The 25304-nt window shown below is 37.0% G+C and overlaps 1 protein-coding gene across 1 annotated transcript in view; it reads right to left on the reverse strand.

Moving 5' to 3' along the window:
- LOC106873121 (structural maintenance of chromosomes protein 6) overlaps window positions 1–25304 on the reverse strand; it is a 148372-nt gene that overhangs the window by 61060 nt on the left and 62008 nt on the right. The window contains exons 18-24 of the mRNA XM_014920348.3: window positions 24590–24859; window positions 23520–23576; window positions 22853–23023; window positions 20329–20466; window positions 16395–16513; window positions 10768–10867; window positions 8780–8938 (exon numbers count right to left, since the gene is read on the reverse strand). Of these exons, the coding sequence (XP_014775834.1) occupies window positions 8780–8938; window positions 10768–10867; window positions 16395–16513; window positions 20329–20466; window positions 22853–23023; window positions 23520–23576; window positions 24590–24859 (1014 nt within the window). The remainder of the gene's footprint in view (window positions 1–8779; window positions 8939–10767; window positions 10868–16394; window positions 16514–20328; window positions 20467–22852; window positions 23024–23519; window positions 23577–24589; window positions 24860–25304) is intronic.

The raw sequence follows: 25304 nt of genomic DNA on the forward strand, positions 1-25304 counted from the left end.
CTTACTAAATTTCTTTATTACTTAAACTATTGTTTAATTATCTTTTCCATAAATCATTTTTATTTGCTTGCTTTCTTTCTTTTTTCTTTCCCTTGACTAGATAAAAAAAAAATCTGACATACAAAGGTAAATGAAATAATTATAATAGGCCAGATGACAACCATAACACCAATATACAACTAACAGAAAGACTTATAAAGATTCAAATAGATAATAAAAGAAAACAGTAGTTTTACAATTATAACATTTTTAACAATGAAGTCTTTATCAAGTCTTAGTTAGCTGAATAGTTATATCCACAATATAACACAATCCGTCTATCTCAAATTGAATTTGTTTTGCGCAAACAAAATATAAACTTTCAACTGTGAGAAGAGAAACTATCTTTGGCATTTTATTTCATTTAAATGTACATTGATTGTATATCATCATTATCAAGCATCATTTTACATCTATTTTACATGATAGCATGGATGAGATGGGTCACATGGTTGCAGTCAGCACATGTTCAGTGGTACTGCTCATTTAGTAGGTCAGGGGATCTAATCTCACTAGCGTTTAATTTTTGGCTTAGTTTCTGCTGCTCCTAATACCAACTTAATTTCCAGAATGTACTGGGTGTTTTTCTTGTGCCACCAGTGCTAGAGAGACTAAAGAATAACATTGAAATGTTATTGGAAAGATCTATAAATCTTAAATAGTGAAAATACCCTCAGATGTGATGCTCAACTTCTGAATCAAATAAGATGTTGCAAATAATCAGTCTCTAAATAAATTAGCTATTTAACCCCCACAGTAACCCTGAATAGATGCATTCCATCTGTGATCATCCACTTTTCTTGTTTTTCTACAGCCCATATAATCCAATGCATTCTTGTTTTTTTTTTTTCAAAGATGGTAGAGTGTCATTTGAATGAAATTTGGCTGCTCATTCTAGCAGGTCAGGCTCTACACAGAGGCTCCATGTTGATAATGTGGAGTCTCAGGTAGTATAAAACATTACAATATACTATAATTGGCTTGTAATAAGGGAAGGAAAAATTAGACTTTGTCTTTGGCCCTCCTAATTATGGATACTTAGTTCTGAATACCAAATACAAATTGTATTTGACTGTAACTGTTTTATTTTTTTGTTCAGTTCTTCTTTATCACAAGGACTACTAACCATTTTGGTTAAGACAAATACCATCCTTGGTTCTCTGGATCACACTAGGAATCTTGTGTTAATGACCTCTAGCTAAATTAACTTAATTTTGTGTTTTCCCTGTAGCTTTAAAACAAAGAAAGAAACACTTACAACTGTTAATTCTTGCATGATGTATTGTTTAAAAATTAGTTCTAGTGTACTAGTCTCATTTTGATCAAATGTTGTGCCAATGAATTCAGATTTGTTTTTTGTTTTTGTTTTTTTTTGCATTAGAAAAATTTTTTTTTTTTTAAATAAGTGTTGTGGTTAACATTAAAGCATTGTTATGTGACAGTGAAAAAACTTCAGTCCTTCCTTTGTGAAGAATGGTAACATTGTTCACCATATGTAAGGTAGAGGGGTGCAGCAGTAGCATTTCTCCTCACAACTGCTCTACTCTGAAGGAGTGTGAAGAATAACACAGATGAATCATAAATTAGGAGGTTAGGGACTGCTGAAGACATGAATTGGTTAATTTCTGTTTATTTAAATAAAGAAGACCACATGAATTGCCTTCAAGTGACTGTGGGCGTTTTAAATAGCTGAATAATATTTAGGCTGACAAGGGAGTGGAGTAAATCCTCTTTGTTAGTTAGTATTACTTTATTAAGGACTATTTCCTCACAAAGTTCTGGGGGCACCAAGAATTCCTATTATGAATAACTAGTCGAGGATTTTCCAGCCTAATTTTTTTAAAATTAAAACTCTTGTTGATACATGCAATGTAGTACAAATGAGAGCTTGATCATCTAAGGACATCACATAGTCTTTAACTCTTTTGATAGTAATCATCCTGTGACCACCACCCTTAGTTCTACAACACCTCTAAAATCAAGTTACAAAACTTCAATCTTAATAGCCTAAAAACCATTATAAACCAAAATTGTAACTCCTACTTCAACTCATAATTTGAAAAAGTAATATAATAATCAATAATATCAATACACCAACTTGTTTTTGTACGTCCGTACCTGTGGTGTGTGTCACACTTACTTCAAAGGAAGAAGTGAGTGGCAAAGTGGGAGAGAGGACAGAGAGGAAGTGAGAGAGAAAGAGAGAGTGAGAGAAACAGTGAGTGGTGACGGTGTTTGTTTTGTGTTTTTAAATGTTTATCACATCGCAAGAAAAGTTGATACATAGATACATACACACATTGTTAAATTAAAAGCAGGAGAGAGGAGGGACACAGAGGAAGAAAGAGAGAAAGTGAGAGAGAGACAGTAGATACATAGACAAATTGTTAAATCAAAGACAACTACAGCAAATATTAGATGTCACTTTCACTTTTCATTACCACACAAGGATAAAATTAACTTACAAGTGGCTGAGTACCATTACCGTAGTTCTCAGGGAGATTCAGCCTCACACAGAATATGACAAGGCTGGCTCCTTTGAATTACAGCTACAACTCATTTTGGTGAGCTGAGTGGACCAGAGCAAGATAAACCATCAAGTGATTGGAAGAAAATGAAAAAAGATCCTGTATAGGGGCAGGAAAATCTTTTTAGTCGTTAGGGTCACTATAGGTGTTAATCTGGTCCTAACAGCAGTATTTGTGGGTCTCACAGATCTGGAGGCCAAGCCCCCAGATAAACACTAATGTGAAGACTGTTGTTATCAAACTGAGCGTGAGTCAAGGGCGGATACACGATGGAATAGCAATTATTTTGTCTTAGCTTTCACTGCTTATACTGAACGCATGACATTTTTGCCTTATGATATGGAACAATTCCTTTTCTTTCACTCTTTTTAAAAATTGGCACTCTGTCAGTTTTGACAATGAGGTTCCTGTTTATCTGATCAATGGAACAGTCTGCTCATAAAATTAATGCGCAAATGGCTGAGTACTCCACAGACATGCATACCATAATCTGGGACATTCAGCCTCACACAGAAAGTGACAAGGCTGACCCCTTTAAAAATACAGCTACAACCCATTTTTGCCAGCTGAGTGGACTGCAGCAAGGTGAAGTAGAGTACCTTGCTCAAGAACACAGTACACCGCAAGAATCGTACTCATGACTTTATGATCTTGGGCCGAATGCCCAAAACCACTGAGCCATGCACTCTCTTAACTGTAGCAAAAAGGAGTGAAGCGAGAGAGACAGAGAAAGGAAAGCATCAGTCATTTACAATGACAAATAGACTGATATACGATTGATCTTTTCTAGCTTTTTTTACTTTTAACAATGAAGAGGGAAAGACATTTAGTAATGAATAGAGGGGTAAATCTTTCAGGAGTTTACATTTTTTTTTCTGGGAGTTCTAGAACGATCGAGTGTTAGTTCTCTCTTCTTTCCCCCCGCCTCTGGTACTTATTCACATTGTTTCATAGCTCTTCAGGTCTTTTAGTTGGGGGAAAAACCATGTTTCTTTTTCAGGCACGTTTAATGTTTTCTCTACAAACAACAAACAAGCCCGCCTGCTTCCCTTCCTTTTCTTTTTCATACAAAAGCTAATGCAAATTTTGAACGGGGTATAACTGTGAAAAGAGCCCAGAAAAATGGGTAATAACCCCTACAAAATGGGTGAGGGAGAAAAGTTGCCAACAGGTGGCTACACGAAATTCAACTCTATACTTTAAAAAGTGCCTTCTACCATAGCCTCGGACCAACCAAAGCCTTGTGAGTGAATTTGGTAGATGGAAACTGAAAGAAGCCCGTCATATATACGTGTGTGTATGTGTGTGTGTGTGTTTTGTGTCTGTGTTTGTCCCCCCACCACCACCACCATTGCTTGACAACTGATGTTGGTGTGTTTGCATCCCCGTAACTTAGCTGTTCAGCAGAAGAGACTGATAAAATAAGCACTAGGCTTACAGGGAATAAGTCCAGGGGTCGATTTCTTCAACTAAAGAGTAGTGCTCCAGCATGGCCACCATCAAATGACTGAAACAAGTAGAGGAAGAATAAAAGAATACCAGAAGAATGTTTTCCATACCACTAAACCAAGGTTCTTTGAATATATGTGATGTATTTTAAGGCTAAATAGTAATTCTGTTTACGTTTTTGCTTGGATTATATAGTTATTGGTTTTACACTTCTTTCTATATTCTGTAACTATCACAATATAGAAACATTTCTCATGGTACCAGCACACAATTTACAGATGCTTACATTTTCTATGTTTTCAATGAATTTTTCACAGGTCCAGCTAGCTCCTATTAATACGCCTACAATTCATAAACTCTTAGTGTAGTCATTAACATGTCACCAAATAAATCTCACCAACAACAATAAATCTTTTTTTTTTTTGCTTTAAAGTAATCCAAATTAAAACCTTCCATCAAAATTTCATGTTAACTTAAGTTACAAACACTAGCTTAATACAGAGAAAGTTACTTTACTAAAATTCTCCATATAAAATGAAATAAAACTACTATACTTCAGCATAATTATAATAGCAAAATGGCTAATAGGGTTAATCTCTGCCAATCCAACAGGTGACTAAAAGGAACTTATGTAATTCATTTAAGACCAGGATCCAAATTCATTTTACTTGTCAACTTAGTTGTTCTGCTTTCCCACATTTACAGTTTTATAACCATTTGACCATCCTACTCTAGTTTAGAATTGTCATCATTGTCACCACCATCACCATAATCATCTTTGTTTTAATGTCCACTTTTTCATGCTTGCATGGGTTAGCTGGAGTTAATTGAGGCAGATTTTTTACAACCAGATGCCCTTCCTGTTGCCAATAGTTATCTGTTTCCAAGGCTAGGTAATATTTCCCCCATGGCCAAATCCTTTTCATAAAATACTGGAAATGAATGACATTCATTTACAACAATCACACAGTATGAAGACAAGGAAACATACACACACACATACATCAGGCTTTTTGAGTTTCCATTTACCAAATCCACTCACAAGCCTTTAGTTGGCCATGGGTTACATTAGAAGACACTTGCCAAAGGTACCATGCAGCGGAACTGAACCTGAAACCATGTGCTTGGGAACAAACTTCTTAACCACACAACCACGCCTAAGTCAATGTCTTTTTTTTGTTTCTTGAAAATTTAAACATCCATAAATTGTAGGAATAATGGCTCATTTCTATAAGAAAATGAAAGCAATGATAGTTTTAAAAAAGTATTTATTCAATATCACAGCTTTAGTAAACTCTAAAGCTAAAATAATAAATAAATATGTTTCTTTTGAATTGCAGTTGTAGCGGTAATTCCTTCTCTACTTAAATTTATTTAAGGTTTCAAGTAAGCTACAAGACCTTGTAAATATTTTCACGACTAATTAACACTTGCAGGAGAGGTGTCTGCTAACTATCTAAACAGACAAGCAATGACAGTCACATCATTGCTGTTGTTTAGATTAAGGTCAACCTAGATCCAGGAGCTCCATAATCAAACTTGTTCCAACCAGGACAATTCCATCTTTTATTTAGACATAGTATATTCAAGATTACAATTTCTGATATATCTTTTTTGTTTTTACTCTTTTTTTTAAAGGTAGGATGCGAGTTAAAGGGAATTGGCTGTTATTTCTAGCAGGTCAAATAACTATGTAACAACTCTTCTATTTGGTCAATCAGAGTTATCTACCTTTATTCGATGTAATAGATAACGGAAATCTCCTAAACTAATGGATCTTATTGTTTTTAAAATTGTATCTAAATTATAGATACGAAGAAAGGCGGTGCCCATGACCCTCCACAGGGCTTCTGAGACTGGTAGGAAGGAAAGAGGGAGAAAAGTATCCTTAGACCAGAGATCTAGTTTGAATATTTGCTATAGAGGGACTCTGATAAACGCACCCATATTGCCAGGTAGTGGTGTTAAAATAGGTAATGAATTAAGTTTATATATTTTTGTAGAAAAATATAAATAAATAGTTAATGACTTCTTTGCATCATACACACACACACATGCACGCACGAAATGATGAAGCTGCTCTTTTTTGTTTTCTAAATGAAGCAGATAGCAGAAAGAACAGCAAAAACACACACACACACATTTATACATATACTATCATCATTAAATGTCCGTTTTCCATCCTGGCATGGGTTGGACGGTTTGACAGGAGCTAGCAAGTCAGAAGACAGACTGCACTAAGCTCTGCTGTCTGCTTAGAAATGGTTTCTACAGTTGGACGCCTTCCCTAATGCTAACCACTTTACAGTGTGTAGTGTGTACTGGGTGCTTTTCTATGTGGCACTAGCAGTAGTGTAGTCTCTAAGTAACTTGCAAGGCCAGACACCATCAACTGAGAGCAAGAGGAGTACTGAGGGAGGTGGCTTTGTGCCAGTGATAAGAGGTTAGAATTTGAATAGAGGACAGAAATAGTGTCTTGCAGTACAGGAGATACATGGCTATCTCAGTAGGAGAGAAGGAGAGAGGGGGAGAGAGAGAGAGAGAGAGAGGGAGAGAGAGATAGAGAGAGAGAGAGAGTGGGAGAGAGATATATATATAGAGAGAGAGTGGTGGAGTAAAAAAGTACAGAGAGAGAGAGAGAGAGAGAAGATGGTGAAGAAATGACAGGTGGTGGATACACTTAAATTACAGAGAGATGTATATAAGTAATGTAGAGCCAAGGACCAGCTAGGGTGAAGGGTTAAGTTCAAGAGATTGCAAAAGGAGATTGGGAGATGGAGGGGAGACAATACTTCGTCAGTGGTTTCAAAGGTGGGTGATACTGCCCTCCTGGGGGCGGTAGAAAGATCAGGAGTGGGATGTTGAAGAAAAGTGGGGAGATAATGGGGTATCCAAAATGGAGCAATGGATGTAACCCCCCACCAAAAAAAATAAAATAAAATAATGGGTTAATTAGGTTATGTTTTATTTGTGAAATACAGTTGTTCTGAAACTGTTGCAGACAGTAGTGTGTTTATGGTGGTATGAGGAGGAGGCGGGGCTAGGAATTTGGCCTGAGTGCCAAGGGGGTGGCAAACTGAAAAAGTTTGGGAACCACTGGTTTATGTCAATCCCAGATTGAAGAGAAAGACATATGCATGGCAAACATGGTACCTGATGACCAACTGAAATTGAATTTAAAAGTAGTATAGATGTAGTAACTTGATGTATTAAGTATAATACACAAATATAAGTATCAAAATATTCATGTAATCAGGTGATAGCCACTGGACTCTATGTGAAGCACAAGTCGCTCTAATTCAAGAGTAATCTGATAAAGAGTAATCTGATAAGTTGCTTGGAAACAAAAGTTGTATAAAATGGTAATGAAAAAAAAATGCTCACATCATCAATAAGAGTAAATGATTTGATGAAGGTCAAAGGATGAGTTAGTGAAAAAAAGAGATCTTTTGATAACTGTCTGATTATCACTGAAATATTTGAATGACAAAAGACCAAAGTATAATAAAATAAAAGTTCATTATCATCATTAACATCTCTTTTCCATGCCTGCATAGGTCAGAAAGAATTTGTTGATGCAGATTTTCCAGAGCTGGATGCCTTCACCTGTTTCCAAGTAAGGTAATATTTTATCAGAGTCAGGCATATTTGTCATAGAATATTGGAAACAAATTCTGATGCATGTTTACAATTATCATAGGACATCAAGACAAGAGTATGTGTATGCACACACACACACACACACACACACACACACACACAAAACAAGCTTCTTTCTGTTGACCAAATCCACCTTACATAGCTTTGGTTTGCACAGGGCTTTAGTAGGAAACACTTGTCTGTACATTGGCAGAGACAAAGATGGACTGAAAAAGATTAAAAAGCACAGGTGCTGGTGCCACATAAAAAGCACTGGTGATGGTGCCACATAAGAAGCACACAGTACATTCTGAAAGGTGGTTGGCATTAGGAAGAGCATCCAGCTGTAGAAACCAGGCCAAAACAGACTATGGAACCTGGTGCAGCCCTTGGCCTTGCCAGTTCCTGCCAAGCTGTCCAACCCATGGCAGCATGGAAAACAGATGTTAAATGTTGTTCATGATGATGATGCAATGATTTAGCACAAAGATCTTTGAATGCATTTTTGTGTCTGTTTTACTATGCTGGCAGGAGTTGGATGTGGTTCATGGTATATCACCTCTCATCACATGTCTTTGGTACCTGACGTAGGCAGCAACAGAAGAAACTGCTAATCTCTACTGATATGATTTATGCTACTTTGCTGACATGATTTTAACAGCTGGAACTTATGCCTTTTGCCAACCACTGTACACCAATGACTGAATGCATCTAACTGGGCTACGGGTATTATGAAGATGAATTTATCAACAGGAATAATACAGCATTTAAAGTCAACAGATGTTATTTAATTTGCAAAACATTTTTGTGATGGACTGAAACTTGAGTGAGACTTAGAAAAAAGAAACAATCCAACAAGGATTCTATAGTATTGATTACAAATATTTTTTGGCACAAGGCCAGCAATGTCGGGGAGGGGGTCAGTTGATTACCTCAACCCCAGTACTAAACTGATACTTATTTTATCAACCCCGAAAGGATGAAAGGCAAAGTTGACCCTAGCAAGACTTGATCTCACATCCCAGACAGACGAAATACTTCTAAGTATTTTGCCTGGTGTGCTTACGATTCTGCCAGCTTGCCACCTTAGGATTCTATAGTAATAACAAGACATAAGTACTTACAGTGATTTCAAGTAGACCTTTGTCGTGGTCAAAGTTGAGTTGTCCCATATAGTTACGGCTATGTAGGAACACTATAAAGACCTGCTTCATCCTCAAAGCAATGACTTGACGGCAGGATTTGTAAGCTTTGTCTCGTACTTCCATCACTTGTTCTAAATGCTGCAATAGATGAAGAAAGAGCTTGTTAGTTGTAGATACAACCAGCAGAGATACCCTGCATTGCTTGGGATTAAAATGGCATAGTTTTTTACTGTTTTACTTGTTTCAGTCATGTGACTGCGGTCATGCTGGAGCACTGATCGAATTTTCCGTCAACTCTGTCTGAGAAATGATGAGGACCATACTAAACTCTTATACCATACCAAAGTGCAGTGGCTGTCAAAAGGAAACTGCGTTGTACACTTTGTTGAACTGTTTCATATAATTATATCTTTCTTTGAAGTTACTCCACTATCTGCTTCATTGATGGTTGCATTGATGGATGCTTTCCTTTGTGATATATTCACAAAACTAAATGATTTGAATAAGTTATTGCAAGGAAACAGAAAAACTCACATTGACTGTAAATCATTTATCACTACCTTCATTTCGAAATTGGTGCTGTATAAGACTAACATTTCAAAACGTTAATTCCCTCAATTTCCACACCTTGATTCTTTGAAAGATGAATTGGCTGATGAGGATTTAACTACATATCTCAACTATATACAATCATTGCATGATGACATAGTGGAGTGATTTCATGATGTTACTGCACTGAAAATTCTAAACTGGTACAGTAATCAATTTGAGGTCGATGACACTCCATGGAACCTAAGTAAGGCATGTGTAAAATTTAAATGAAATCAGTTATGTAGTTCTCGAGTTTTAGTGATGCACACATACACACAGACAGATACATACTCTCAGTTTTATATAGAGAGATTAATGTTTAAATCATAATTGCTTTAATGTCCACATTACCACAGTTATATGGGACAGACAGCTTTCACAGAGGCAGATTTTTTTTATAGCCAGATGTCCTTCTTACTCTCAATTCTGGGTGCCTGAAATTGAAGGACATCACTTGTATGGTGACACTCATTTACAACCCTTGTGCAATATCAAAAAAAAGGGGAGACACAAATGTACACACATACATTTTACTTGTGCTTGTATGGAAAGAAGATTGTTTTCACAATCATATGGTTCTGGGTTCAATCCCATTGCAAGTCCCCTTGGGCAAGTGTGTCTTCTACTATAGCCTCAAGCTGACCGAAGTGTTGTGAGTGGATTTGGTAGATGGAAACTGAAAGAAACCCATTGTATACATCATCATCATCATCATTTAACATTTGTTTTCCATGCTGGCCTGGGTTGGTATATATAGAAGCATTTGTGTGTATGTGTGTGTGAGAGAGAGAGAGAGAGAGAGAGAGAGAGACACAGAGAGAGTGAGTGTTACTGTCACCTTGCCTTGACATCACATGATAGTTGTAAACAAGTGCATCTGTGATGTAAGCAGTTTCCCTTTGTTTCCAATATTTTGTGGAAATATGTTTAGTCAGTGAGGAAATGTAACCTTGCTTGGAAACAGGTGGGAGTTGGCAACAGGAAAAGCATTCTGGTGGTAGAAAATTTGTCTCAATAAATCCCATCTGACCATGCAAGAATGGAAAAGTGGCATTAAAACAATGATGATGATGCACATGACAGGCTTCTTTCAGTTTCCATTTACTAAATCCACTCATGACTTGGAGAAGACAGTTACCCAAAGTGGCAAGCAGTGGGACTGAAGCTGAAACCATGTTGCTGGTAAGCAACTTCTCAACCACACATCCATGCTTGCACTTCAAAAATAAGAAAGTTCAGTATTAATACATTAAAACTGAGAATCTCTAAAGTGGGTTGTCAACAGTATTTAAACACACAATTTTTAACATGATTCCAAAGAAGCTCTGTAAAAAAAAAAAAAAAAGAATGAAAATGAAGAAGTCAATGAAACTTACATTTAAAAAATTTTTTAATGAACCAACTTCTTTCCTGATCTTTCGCAAGGCCTCTTTGGTTTCATGGTATCTACGAGTTGTAAAATCACAGTCTCCTTGTCTGCAACAAAATATACACAAATTGAAGTTATTTCAGTAACAAATGGGAAACCTACAAACAACACTAATTGTAAAATAATAGATTTTTATATTTAAATTTTTGTCCTAAAAAAATTAGTAAGCAGTTGTTATTGTTTAACCCAGCTTAATCAGAATTATGATCAAAGAGAGTCTAACCACAACCACCCTGTATTTTTAGGGGTATATGAGAGAAGGTGCCGAAAAATTTCTGGCTTTAAAGGTATTACAAAAGACCTGGTTGGAGGCCCAACCTTTCGTATTTTTTACAGGAGTTAGAAAAACTGAAGGACCACTGTAACAAGTGTGTGAATCTGAGAGGGGAATATGTTGAATAAAGTCATGATTAACTGATCCTCCTGTATTTTCTTTTACCCAAAGCCATGAATTTTTCAGCACCCCCTCGTATGTTAAGGACTACATTATCCAGTATATTCTTTTTTTTTATTCCTTACTTAAGCTGGTAGTGCATGACTTGAAGGACATTTGACTGCAGAGTAAGATGAAGTTAAAAGTGATAATTTACTCAAGCTACTTCAGTGATAACACATCTTAGAAATGTAGATATGTATTGTGTGCCCCTGTATGACCAGATTACCCTGGTTAGAAGCAAAAAAAGTAGTGTACATGCATGCACCTATGTTTATGACAGGATGGTCAGAGCTGGAATTTCTTTGATCATAAGTCTGCTCAATCAGGTTTAACTGAATCAGACAAACATCACACTCACGACAGCCATAGCAACAAGACTATATTAACATCAACAACAAAAACCCTATGACTCTATTGAGCAAACAAGGGAACCTTGCTGTGATCACATAACCAGTTAGAAACAACAGCCAAATTTCCATCATTTAATACTCTACTGTCTTTGATGATGAGATGACAGTGGCCACTGCTGTCATCATCATCCTCATATGTATGATTCCCAATTCCATGTTGGACAGATCCTAACAGTCTGAAGCAGATCTCATTTGGAGTCATTGCCCTCCTTGACGTTTTGGCTCATATGTTTTGTTTTGGGCCTGGTTTCTACTGCTAGAAGCCTTTCCTAATACTACCCACGTTAGAGAGTGTTGTAGGTGTATTTTATCATGGTATCAACACAAAAGAAGACACTTTAGAAGAAGTGGTCCTGGAAAGACTGTATGTGTGTGCGTGTGGAGAGAAAGGGAGGAAGAGAGAGAGATAGTTTTTTTATCTTTATTTTTATTGGAGGATAACCTTGCAACCCCAGATTTTTCTTTTCTAAATATCATGTAGTAGGAATGTTAGCAGAATCCCAAACATGAACTCACTACCCAGAAACTGAACTCTAAATTACTGAGTTCAAATGTGAAAGTAATCATAAAAAAAAAAACAAAAGAGAGTCTTGTCAGGGATTGATGACATCAGCAAGCATCTAATCTGATTTAGGTCCAGATAAACACATTAAAAATTGTTCTTATCAGTATTTGGGCTGACTAGCAAAATACAATAGATTCAGCAGATGCTTAACTTGTTAGAAACCCTGTACAATATTTTGCTGACACAGATCAAACCACTATCAGTTTTCCTACACTGTGTTTTAACCTATTGTAAACTAACACAACTGATAAGTAATTTAAGAAAGAGTGGAACATGAAGGTGATATGATGAGAGATAATAATGAGCATGATGAAGAATAATAAATTATACAGACTTGTGTTTCTTACCAGTACATATCATTAATTACCATTTAACCAGGTTTAAGGTGCCAGAATCATTAGCATGCTAGATAAAATGCTTTGCAGCAGTTCTTCCATCTTTATAGTGTCAGTTCAAATTCTGCCAAGGTCAATTTTCCTTTCGTCCTTTCAGAATTGATAAAATAAGTACCAGGGTTGATGTAATTGACTACTTACCATCCCCAGAAATTTCAGGACTTGTGCCCTTAGCAGAATGGATTATTTAACCAGGTGTATTGAGATCATTGTTAGGGTTGTCAGGCTAGTGTACATGGGTCTCAATCTATAGGATCTGTAGAGGGCTAATTGCTTTCAATGTTTCATAGAACCATTTAAACTATCCAGATTGAACTCAACAGTGGAGGACTTAACTACCTGTGGTGTAGCAGTAGTCTCTCTACTTGAGGTATAAAAGAAACCTCACTATCTGTGGTGTAAGAATTACCTCATCATTTATGGTGTAGGAAGTGCCTCACCATTTGAGGTGTATAAGTTGCCTCACTATTTGTGATGTCAGAATTCATCATCATTTAACGTTCCTTTTCCCATGCTGGCATGGGTTGGACAAGTATTGCCTCAACATCTGTGGTGTATGAGTTGCTTCACAATCTATGGTGCAAAGTTTGCCATGCCATATGTGGTGTAGAAGTTGCCTCACAATCTGTGGTGTAATGTTGCTTCACCATTGATAGTATAACAGTTGCTGCATCATTTATAATGTTACTTTACCATTTGAAGTGTACAAATTACCTTACTATTTGTCGTATAGAGTTGTCTCCCAACTAAATGTACAGGCCTGCAAATTTAAGCACACTGACGAACATGGTCTCATTGATTTTCCAAAACATTACCTCATTGCATTACTGGTACACTGTTATTCACACATCAGGGTTACAAAGAAAATGAACTTAGTGCTGGTTTTCTTGATGCATTTTGAGACTCCTGATGGTTTGCTGTGCTTGAGAAGACATGTCAAGCTAAGTAAAAGCGTGGTTATCCTTGCATACATTCCTAATTTTGCAGGCTTGTGTGGGTACTGGTGCCTCATAAAAAGCACCTGTACTGGTGCCTCGTAAAAAGCACCTGTACTGGTGCTATGTAAACGCACCCATGCTGGTGCTGCATAAAGGCACCCAGTACACTCTGTAAAGTGGTTGGTATTAGGAAGGGCATCCAGCCATAGAAACCATGCCAAAACAGACAATGGAGCCTGGTCAGCTCTTCAGTCGACCAGCTCCTGTCAAACTGTCCAACCCATGCTAGGATGGAAAACAGACATTAACTGATGATGGTGATTTGACTCTGAATCAAGTCTGATCAAGTAAACCAATGACAAAAAGTCTTCCAGACATAACCATCCAGGTTTTTTTTTCTAGGCACAGTATTACCCAGAATGCCATACATTCCTGGTTCTTTTTCTGTTTTTGTAAGACGGTAGCATGTGATTTGAAGGAACTATGGTAGTTATTTCTAGCAGATCAAGGAACCATATTTTGACTCAGTTGTTGGCTCACCAACTTTCTTGTATTTGTTGGTGTTTTCTGGCAAAACATTATATTTTGTCATTTCCCCAGTACCAATGGGTGCAGGTATACACTGAAGTTTAGGGACAAAATAGTTTAACCCTTTAACATTCAGATTATTCTGTCAAATATAATGCTTCCTTATTTACATTCACCATCATCATCATCATCATCATCATTTAACATCTGTTTTCCATGCCGGCATGGGTTGGACGGTTTGACTGAAAACTGGTAAGCCAGGGAGCTGCACCAGGTTCCAATCTGATTTGGCATGATTTCTACAGCTGGATGCCCTTCCTAATGCCAATCACTCCAAGAGTGTAGTGGGAGCTCCTTACATACCACTGACACAGGTGCCAATTATGAAACACTGGCATCGGCCATGATTCTGATCACACATGGCTTGACAGGTCCTCTTCTCACGCTGTTTTGAATTAATCAAGCACTATCTCATAGCTCAGAGATTTTGATGATGTGATTATATACTTTTAGAATGACACTGTAGGGTAGGTGTGAGAGGTCAGATCTGGGTGGTTTGAACATAAAACAGGTAAAATATTTGGGCTGGATATGGCTGGTTTAAATGCTAGAGGGTTAAACTGATCTCAACAAGTTAATACTGGCAAATATGGTAATTTGGAATAGAAAAATCAATAGGATCTGATGTTATCTACACTTGTCAGGTGTTTTGGCTATGTCAGTATCTTTTACCTATTACTTGTTACAGTCACTGGACGGTGGCCATGCTGGGGCATTGCCTTGAAGTAAAACAAATTGACTCCAGGGCTTATTTTTTTAAGTTTGATACATATTCTATTGGTTTTTTTTCCAAATCATGAAGTTACAGGGATGTAAACAAACCAATGCTGGTTGTTAGGTGGTTGGGGGAAGAGGACAAAGACGGGCATTAAGACACACAAACACATATGATGGGCTCTCACACAGTTTCTCTTTACCAGTTTCACTCGCAAGGCTTTGATTGGCCCAGAAGACACTTACTCAAGATGCTGTGTGGTAGGACTGAACCTGAAACCATGTGGTTGTCAAGCAACTTCTTAACGACACAGCCATGCTAGCACTTTAGAAAAGTGGTTGCTACCATTTTTTTTAGCAACTGGGTACCCACTTATAATAATTGAATATGGGTATACAAGTAGAGGTAGCAATACTTCCAATATTTTGGGGCCTTCTTAACTGAATAAGACTGGATGCAGTTAATATATATCTTAATCATTTGGCATTTAGATTTCTTTGTCAAATGTAATGCTTATTTATTCACAGTTTTGAATTAATCATACATTATCTCATAGCTTCAAGATTTTGATGAGGCGATTGTTTATTTTTCGAATGACATTGTAGGATAGGTGTGAGAGGCCTGATCTAGTTAGATTGGACATAAAACAAATAGAATATTTTAGTTGGATATGGCCAGTTTCAATGCTAAAGGGTTAAAGAACTGGAGGTGGTTCATGTTTAACCACAAATAAACTCTGACAGAGCAGAATTATTATCAGACACTCCAGCCATGACATCTTGCTTTTTCTTAATCAGATATAGTGTATTTCAGACGACCCTTTTTTTAAAGATAAGGTGAAATTTGAGAGAGATGTAGCTGTTATTACTAGCATGATGAACAACCTCATAGCTCTTCTACATTGACTTGAAAATTGCATATTTTAGTATATTATGAGATTAATATATTAGGGAAGGAATTCTCTAGAGTGGCTGACTTCAGAAATGATGCAATGTAGAAAATGAATTGTAGTTACAATACACAAATTCAAGTGGCAGTATGGTGCAGTTGCTTAGTTCTGAAGAACAGAAAACTGGTAAAAGAATCAGAGAAACAGAGAGGACACAGAAAAGATGATGAATGAAGAACTCAAGATATTTTTCAATAATGGGCGATTTATTGGAGAAGCTAGAAAGGTTGTCATGTAAACCCTTAATGTGAGAGTTAATGTTGATGGTTTTGCAAGTGTACATCAGTAAAAATACACGACAATATTCAACATTACAAATATTACAAAGTTAATGAATGGTAATTAAAGTCAACAAACAAAACAATGGTAAGACAGCAAGAGACCTTACATATATGATTCCTCAGATACTCTATCTCTCTCTCTCTCTCACACACACACACACACATGTAAAAATTTCAGTGATAACAAAAAACTGTAACATCATTGAAAATAAACAGCAATATTGTGTGTGTATGTATCCCAAAAGTAACCATACAGAGGTGAAGTAATATGTAAGAGAGACATAAAATTAAGTTTACCTCCTTTCTGTCGCTTCAACACGTTTATTTATCTCTGTTATCTCACTTTGAATATTCTGTGTTGTTCGTCGAGTATTAATTCTGTCTGGACAGATAAGACATGCTTTCTCTTCATCCGCCTGATTAAGCAATAAAAACAATATTTCACAAGCCTGCTGACAGTAGCAAATTTGACACACACACACACACAATCATCATCATCTTTTTAATGTTCCTTATTTTCATGCTAGGATGTCATATTTTGTCTCTACTTTGGCCAAAGTGAAAATTTGTTCTGTCTGGCTCTAATGAAAGTAGCATCAATTTTTTTAGATCGTTCAATTTTTCTCAACTAATCAATAGACCAATTGAGTAAACCTGTCAGTAACATAACTATAATAACTACTGCAAACAGCTGTAAGTTAAATTTGCTCTAATAATGGAAAAATAGTTAATGACCATTATCTATAACTTGTCTTATATATATATATATATATATATATATATATATATATATATAACATCATTTATACATGCAATTTTTTCCATGCCTACATGTGTCAAATGAATTTTTTTAAAGCAGATTTTCTACAGCTGCAATGCCCTACCTGTCACCAACTTTCACTTGTTTCCAAGAAAGGTAATATTTCCCCATGACCAGACATGTTTTCATGGAAGACTGGAAATAAGGGACACTGGATGTATGATGGTGATGTTCATTTATAACTATCCTATGATATCAAGACAAAGAGAGACAAGCACACACAAACACACACATAAGCATCACTGTCATAAAAAACAATGTCACTCATTTTTAGGCTTCTTTGGAAATATGCCTGGTCATGGGCAAATAATATCTTGCTTGGATGGTAATTTATTAACTTCCAGCTAACTGGTTTCACTATTTAATGATTTTCAAAAGTAGTGTGAGATGGAAGGACTTGGAGCTATGCTATATTTGTCTCAACTCTGAGTTTGAAAATATGTTTTTTACATTATATATATATATATATATATATATATATATATATATATATATATAATAGGGAGAATGAGTAAAATGAAGAATTTGAACATTTTATGTTTGGTGGTGGAATAATACAGTAGACAAGGCCATTAGAGCAAAGAAACAGGCCTGGAAAACCTGGAAGAGTGGGGGTAGCAGGGAACTGTACCAGATAGCCAGAAGGGAGGCTGAACGACAGGTACACATAGCCAAGGGAGAAGCAGAAAAGAAGAAGTTTGCTAATGTTCAGCAATGTGAGGACCAAAGAACTAAAGTATTTCAGATTGCAAGACAGTGTGTGAGAGAAAATTGTGATGTCACAGGAGAGAAATGTATCCACATGGATGATAGTGCACTTGCTTTTAATGATTCTGAAAAGAAAGAGGCTTGGAGAAGCCATTATGAAAGGCTGCTGAATGTTGAGAATGAATGGGGGGAAGAGAGCCAGTAGAGGGACCAGCGATCCAAACAGAAAGCACCCTGGGACATAAAGCAATTAAGGATATGAAATCAGGAAAAGCCCCTGGCCCATCAGAAATCACTGCTGAGATGCTTAAAATATCTGGTGATGTGGGTCATGGCCTAGTCACCTGTATTGTAAACAGGTAGTTCATGAAGGAGTCATACCCAATGACTCGCGTAGCAGCACCATAGTCAACTGCTACAAAGGTAAAGGAGATGCTCTAGGTAGAATTAACTACAGGTGTATCAAACAACTGGATCAGATAATGAAGGTCACGGAGAAGGTCATAGCCCAAATAATTAGGGAGAGAGTCTGCTTAGATGAGATGCAGTTCGGTTTTGTGCCAGGTAGAAGCACCACTGATGCTATATTCCTAGTACAGCAACTGCAGGAGAAATACCTAGCCAAAGATAAACCCCTATACTTGCCTTTTGTTGACCTGGAGAAAGCCTTTGACAGGATCCCCCAATCCCTTATCTAGTGGGTGATGCAGAAACTGGGGATTGACGAGTGGTCAATAAGAGCTGTACAGAGATACCGTTAGTAAGGTAAGGGTCAGCAATGAGTATAGCAAAGAATTCTGCGTAGAAGTAGGGGTTCACTAAGGATCAGCCATAAGCTCCCTCTTATTCATCATAGTCCTCCAGGCAATAACAGAGGAATTCAAGACAGGCTGCCCCTGGGAGCTCCTCTACGCTGATGACCTTGCTCTCATAGCAGAATCACTACTAGAACTAGAGAAGAAATTTCTGGTGTGGAAGCAAGGTTTAGAATCGAAGGGCCTTAGAGTCAATGATGCAAAAACCAAAGTCCTAGTAAGTAGGAAAGCGAACACATCACAAACCCCTTCGGGTAGATAGCCCTGCTTGATCTGTAGAAAAGGTGTAGGTAGAAACACCATAAGATATACCCAGTGTAAGCTATGAATGCATAAGAGGTGCAGCAACATCAAAGGAAGGTTAACTGGGATGATAGCTTTCATGTGTGGCAGATGCACAGGGGCAATAAACACTGCAGATGCTCAGAAAACTGATTCCATCACATGCCAGGGGAAGAAACTAGAAGTAGTAGATAGCTTCCGCTACCAAGGTAACCAAGTCTATAGGAGGGGTGAATGCTCAGAGAGCATTGCCACAAGAATAAGAATAGCCTGGGCAAAGTTCAGAAACCTCTACTAGTGACAAAAGGCCTCTCGCTCAGAGTGAAAGGTAGATTGTACGATGTATGTGTGTGAACTGCCATGCTTCACTGCAGTGAAACATGGGCCGTGACTGCTGAAGACATGCATAGGCTCAAAAGAAATTAAGCTAGTATGATCTACTGGATGTGTAATGTCAGTGTGCACACACGACAGAGTGTAAGCATTCTGAGAGAAATGTTGGACATAAGAAGCATCAGATGTGGTGTGCAAGAGAGATGTTTGCTTTGGTATGGTCATATGTACATATGGATGAGGAGAGTTGTGTGAAGAAGTGTCACACCCTAACAGTGGAAGAGGGAGACCCAAGAAGACATGAGATGAGTGGTGAAGCATGACCTTTGAACATTGGGCTTCACAGAGGCAATGATGAAAGACCAAGACCTCTGGAGATATACTGTGATTGATAAAACCTGGCAAGGAAAGTGAGATCACAGCTGTAGCCTACACCAGTGTCGCATAACCAGCCCATTTAAAAAGTATCTTTGAATTGTCGGGCGGCATTCCATGCTTGATGAGACCTGTTCAGTCAAGTAAATTAAAATCAAATCAAATCACAATCAAATGGAAATTGTAGTTGTGGCCATTATCAGTGCCAGTGGCATGCGATAAGCACCATTCATTCATTCAAGCACAGGCAAGATCAGTTTTGGCAAGGTTTTTACAGCTGGATGCCCTTCCAAATGCCAACAACTTTGCAGTGTGGACTGGATGCTTTTTAAGTGGCAATTGCACTGACAGGGTCACCAAGTAACTTGCAAGACAAAAATATTTTGAGAGGGGAGGAAGCATTGGAGGAGGTGATCTTGTGTCAGATGATGAAAGGTTATAGTGAGGCGGAGAGACAGAAACAGGTGTGCTGTCACAAAGGAGATACATGGTTACCCAACCAGAGGGAAGTGCAGGAGAAGAGGGAGGGAGAGAGAGAGGGAAGGAGGAGAGAGAGAGAGAGAGAGAGAGAGAGGGAAGGAGGAGAGAGAGAGAGAGAGAGAGTGGGAGACAGCAGGATAGAGATGGTGGCAAAGTGCCAGGTATATTCACAAGGGACAAATATCCATAAAGAAATGAAGAGATTACAGTGACAAATATGCTATCATTGTCATGTCTGCTGCTGAAGATATCAATGACGATGATGCTGATGACCATTATTATATTTTAACCATTGTTATCTCATTTTTATCTAAATGATAAGAAAATACTGAGAGGAGGATAGCAGGTAAGTATTGCAATAGCATTTATTTTGCAAGCAATGTCTCATTCCTAAGAAATAAAGAAATCCTTGACTTACCTTGATTTCAGTATTTATTTTTTCTATAATGGCAATTTTCTGAGATATTTTCTTTTGTTGTTCATCAAATTTTTTTTCATAGTGGGTATTATAAGACTTTGCTTCAGCATGGTCGGTCAGAAGCCGTGCTTCCTCCTCCTGGGAAAACATACACAAAATGTTGATGTGTTTAAGTGTGTGTGCGTATGTATGCTTGCATGAATATGTAAATGTATATGCGTATATTTACAAACACAAACATGTATATGCATATGTATTTACTGTATGTGCGTATAGAAAAAACAAATTATAATCACCATGATTGAAATCGTAGATACTACAGCAATAAAAAAAAGAAAGATTTAAACCAGGAATTAAATATCTGACTTTTACACACATAAACTGAGACATGTGTGTGTGCATATACATTTTTGGAATAGGCTGTGTTGTGTTTTTAGGCAAGATATTTTATTTCACGTTGCTCCAATTCACTCAGCTGTAGAAATGAGTTGTGACATCACTGGTGCCAAGCTGTATCGGCCTTTGCCTTTCCCTTGGACATCACTGCTAACATGAAGAGGAGAGACTGGTATACACAGGTGACTGCTGGTCTTCCACAAACAGCCTTGCCTGGACTCATGCCTTGGAGGGGAAAATTCTAGGTGCAATCTGATAGTCATTCATGACTGAAGGGGGTCTTTTATATAGATATATAAATAAACAGATAGACACAAATAATGCACATGAAAATAGACATACTAGCAGAAATATAGATACACTCACACATATAGTGGAATACATCTTTTAATAATGCGCTGCTTTGCAATACCCTGTTTTAATAAGCTTTTAATAATGATGTATCGCAAAGCGAATTGCTTTCAAATTTTGGCACAAGGCCAGTACAAGGAAGGTGGGTAAGTCGATTACATTGACCCCAGTGATGAACTCATACTTATTTCAATAACCCTTAAAGGACAAAAGGTAAAGTCGGTTCCAGTGGAATTTGAACTCAGAACATAAAGTTGAAAGAAATGCTGCTCAGCATTTTACCTGGTGTGTTAACAATTCTGCCAGTTCACCATGTAAAATTCAGCTATAAATATTAGCTTATGATATATTATTTTCTACTCTAGGTACAAGGCCCCCCAATTTTTTTTTGGGGGGGGGGGCAGTTGATTAAATTGACCCAGTAGGCAACTGGTACTTAATTTATCAACCCCAAAAGGATGAAGAGTGAAGTCGACCTCTGTGTTATTTGAACTCAGAACGTACGGACAGACGAAATTCCGCTAAGCATTTCGCCTGGCGTGCTAACGTTTCTGCCAAACTCGCCACCTTTAGCTTATAATACCATCAGAAATACTGGTATCAAATTTAGCACATAGTCAGCAAATTTGGAGGAAGGGCCAAGTTGATTACATCGACCCCAAGTGCTCAACTGGTACTTATTTTATCAACCTGGAAAGGATGAAAGACAAAGTTGACCTTGGCAGTAAGTCATCTGAAATATTACCTTACTTGGAAACAGATGAGAATTGGCAACAGGGAAGGTGTCCCACAGTAGAAAAGCAAGACAAATTCTGTTTGACCCATGCAAGCATGGAAAAGTGGACATTAAAACAATGATGACAGCAATGATAATGATAATGAAAGAAACTCCTTTCATTTAACCCTTTAGCATTCAGATTTCTCTGTCATATGCAAGATTTGTTTATTCACATTGTTTTGAAGTAATTTAGCATTATCTTCTAGCTTTGAATTTCACTGATGTGATTGCTTATTTTTAGAATAGATTTATCAAATAGGTATGAGATGCTGGATCCTGTCAGTTTGAATGTAAAACAAGTAGAATATTTTGGGCCAGATATGGCTGGTTTAAATGCTAAAAAGTTGAAGTCAATTCAAGGACAGTGTTTTGTTCTTTCAGTCATCTAGTAATAATTACAAAGCACAACTAACTATCAATTGCAGGTGTGTATTGCAACTCAAGGCCAATATACAAAAACAAAAAAGAACATGACGTTGGGATCATCATCATCGTTTAACGTCCGCTTTCTATGCTAGCGGGATACTGGAAGATAATCTAATAAAAATGTGCAGATTAGTGTGGGCATGATTGTGTGGTAAGAAGTTTGCTTCCCAACCACATGGTTCCAGGTTCAGTTTCACAGCATGGCATCTTGGACAAGTGTCTTCTACTATAGCTTCAGGCTAACCAAAGCCTTATGAGTAGACGGAAACTGAAAGAAGCTCATTGTATATTTGTGTGTGTGTGTGTGTGTGTGTGTGTGTGTGTCTTTGTGTATGTGTTTGTCCCCCACCACCACTTGACAACTAGTGTTGGTGTGTTTATGTTCCCACTACTAAGCAAAAGAGATCAATTGAATAAGTACTAGGCTTTACAAAAAAAAATAAAATAAAATAATAAGCACTGGTGTTTGATTCATTCAATAAAAAGTCTTCAAAGTGGTGCCCCAACATGGTCGCAGTCTAATGACTGAAACAAAAAAAAAAACAAAATAGAACAAAAAAAGAAAAAAAATACCCTGATAATTTCCAACTGAGATGTAAGTGATCTCAACTGTTGCTCTTTTTCCGAGAAGACTCGATCCAATTCACTTGTCTCCGACTGTATCTTCTTATATTTCTCTTTCTCTTCTGCATAGGATTCTTTGTGCTTTGATAAGCTGCTAGTTATCTTTTTATACTCTTCTTCCTGTAAAACAATGAGAGGTTAAAAAAAAAAAAAAATTAACAACCACTTCTTTAAAATGGAAATGATACACACACACACACACACACAAGAACGAAACAAAAATACAGTGATATGATGCACCTACAATGTGCTAAAGATTAAAGATGTCTACTTTTTTATCAGTTTATTTTGCCACCACATAAAAAAGCAGTTTCTCAGCTGAGCAAGGGTATTTGGAACAGAGAAATTTCAGCATTATTATGCAGATTTTAATCCTTTAGCATTAATCTATCAAATGTAATGCTAATCTGTTCACATTGTTTTGAATTAATCATGCATTATCTCGTAGTTTTGAGATTTCAAAGATGCGATTGTTTACTTTTGTAGAGTAGGTGCGAGAAGCCACATTTGGCTGGTTTGAACACAAAACAGGAAGAATATTTAGGCCTTATATGGCTAGCTTAAATTCTAAAGGGTTCAATGTTAATAAGAAAAAGAAAAAAAAGTTTCAACTTACAAGAGCCATCACATCAATAGGTTCAATGTCATCTAATATCTGCAATTCTTCAATTTCCTGGAAGTAAGAAATAATTTTCTCGTTGAATCTATATATTTATTGAGTAAAATATATCAGAAACTAGTTGCATTGCATCATTAATCCATGTTTGCTACTTGAAGCATAATAAGAGTGACTGGTGTCAGCATAAGAATAATATGGCTGAGATGTACCATTAGTCCTGTCTTGCTGAAGACTTGAGAACCTTGCTAATACAAGTGCCATGGAAAATGTACCCACTGTAAAAGTGTCTGTGATTGCCCTGCCCCATCACCACTTGACAACCAGTGTTGGTGTGTTTGTGTCCTTGTAACTTAGCAGTTCGGGAAAAGAGGCCGATAGAATAAGTACTAGGCTTTAAAAGAAGTCTTGGGGTTGATTTGTTTGATTAAAACCATTCAAGGCAGTGCTCCTGCATGACCACAATCAACTGACTGAAACAAGTAAAAGAATAAGAGAATATCTTTAACTAATCCACACACACACACACACACACATTATCATTTTTATGTCTAGTATGGGTCAAACTTTTTCCATGCTAGCATGAGTCAGTTAAGACTTCTTGAAACAGTATTCCACAGCCAGATGTCCTTTCTGATGCCAACTCTCACTTGTTTTTTGAGTACAGTATTTTATTCCACTGGATCTTACATTTTGAGACTACTGAGTTGTGGGATGTATTGCTTATGCAGGACTGAGAAAACAGCATCATTGCCCAAGCAGTGTCACTGTGAAAACATAGAGACAAAACACAAAGATGGGCTACTTCTGCACGGCTTCCATCCACCAAATTTCACTCACAAATCAACTTAAGGCTAAAGTAAAAACACTTGTCTCAGGTGACACACAATGAGGTTGAACCTAAAACTATGCAACTTTTTAACCACATAATCATTCTTGTGCCTTATGTACCTATGTATGTACATGCACACACACACACACATATTCCTGATGAATTTTTCAGTGCTTCTGTATACTTAATTTCATTAGCAAAGTATTGGACAACTTGGTTCAAAAGAAAAATTACTTACTAGATTTAACTTGCGTAAAGCACCACAAAGTTTTTTAATCTCATTTGAAGCTTTTCTTTCTTCTTGAAGTTTAGAATTCATCAAAGAACATATGTTGCTCATGCGTTCTTGCATAAAGCTTTGCTCGTCTAGCTTTGATTTTAATTGATTTTCACAATTTGTAATAACATCTCCCATATTTGCTGATAGATACTGGGAATGATTACTGTTACTTGAATAATAACGATAGTTGGGTTCAGGAAATATTTGGTCACCTTCTAATGTGAATGCCTGAAAAAATAAATGGCTCCCATGTTATTTAATATATAAAATCCAACAAAAATGAGAACAAAACTGATAAAGAATACAACAGAATATTTAAAATGATGTTTTTTTTTTTTGCATTTCAAAGATATGACATCTATGGACAAGTTAAAAAAAGGAAAGCAGTGTTTTTTAAATAAAAGGAACAGAAACAGAATGAAGCTTATTTCTTATTTTCAAAACAGGCAAGAAATCAAAGTTATTCTCTAATTACTTTCACCCAACAAAACAGCTGATTCTCAAGATATCTCTTTCATTACCCTCAAACAATATTCTCTCAAGCTATCTCTTCTCATCTAATTCTTTTTCTTTCAGCAAAGATTTATACCAATCATTGACACTTGGTATTGCATCTTCTTCCCAAAGACAGCAACATCTCTCAGCCTACCAACAACTTTTGATTTCCCTTACT

This window comes from Octopus bimaculoides, chromosome 9 (assembly GCF_046866305.1).
Source record: "Octopus bimaculoides isolate indiv1 chromosome 9, ASM4686630v1, whole genome shotgun sequence".
NCBI lineage: Eukaryota > Metazoa > Mollusca > Cephalopoda > Octopoda > Octopodidae > Octopus > Octopus bimaculoides.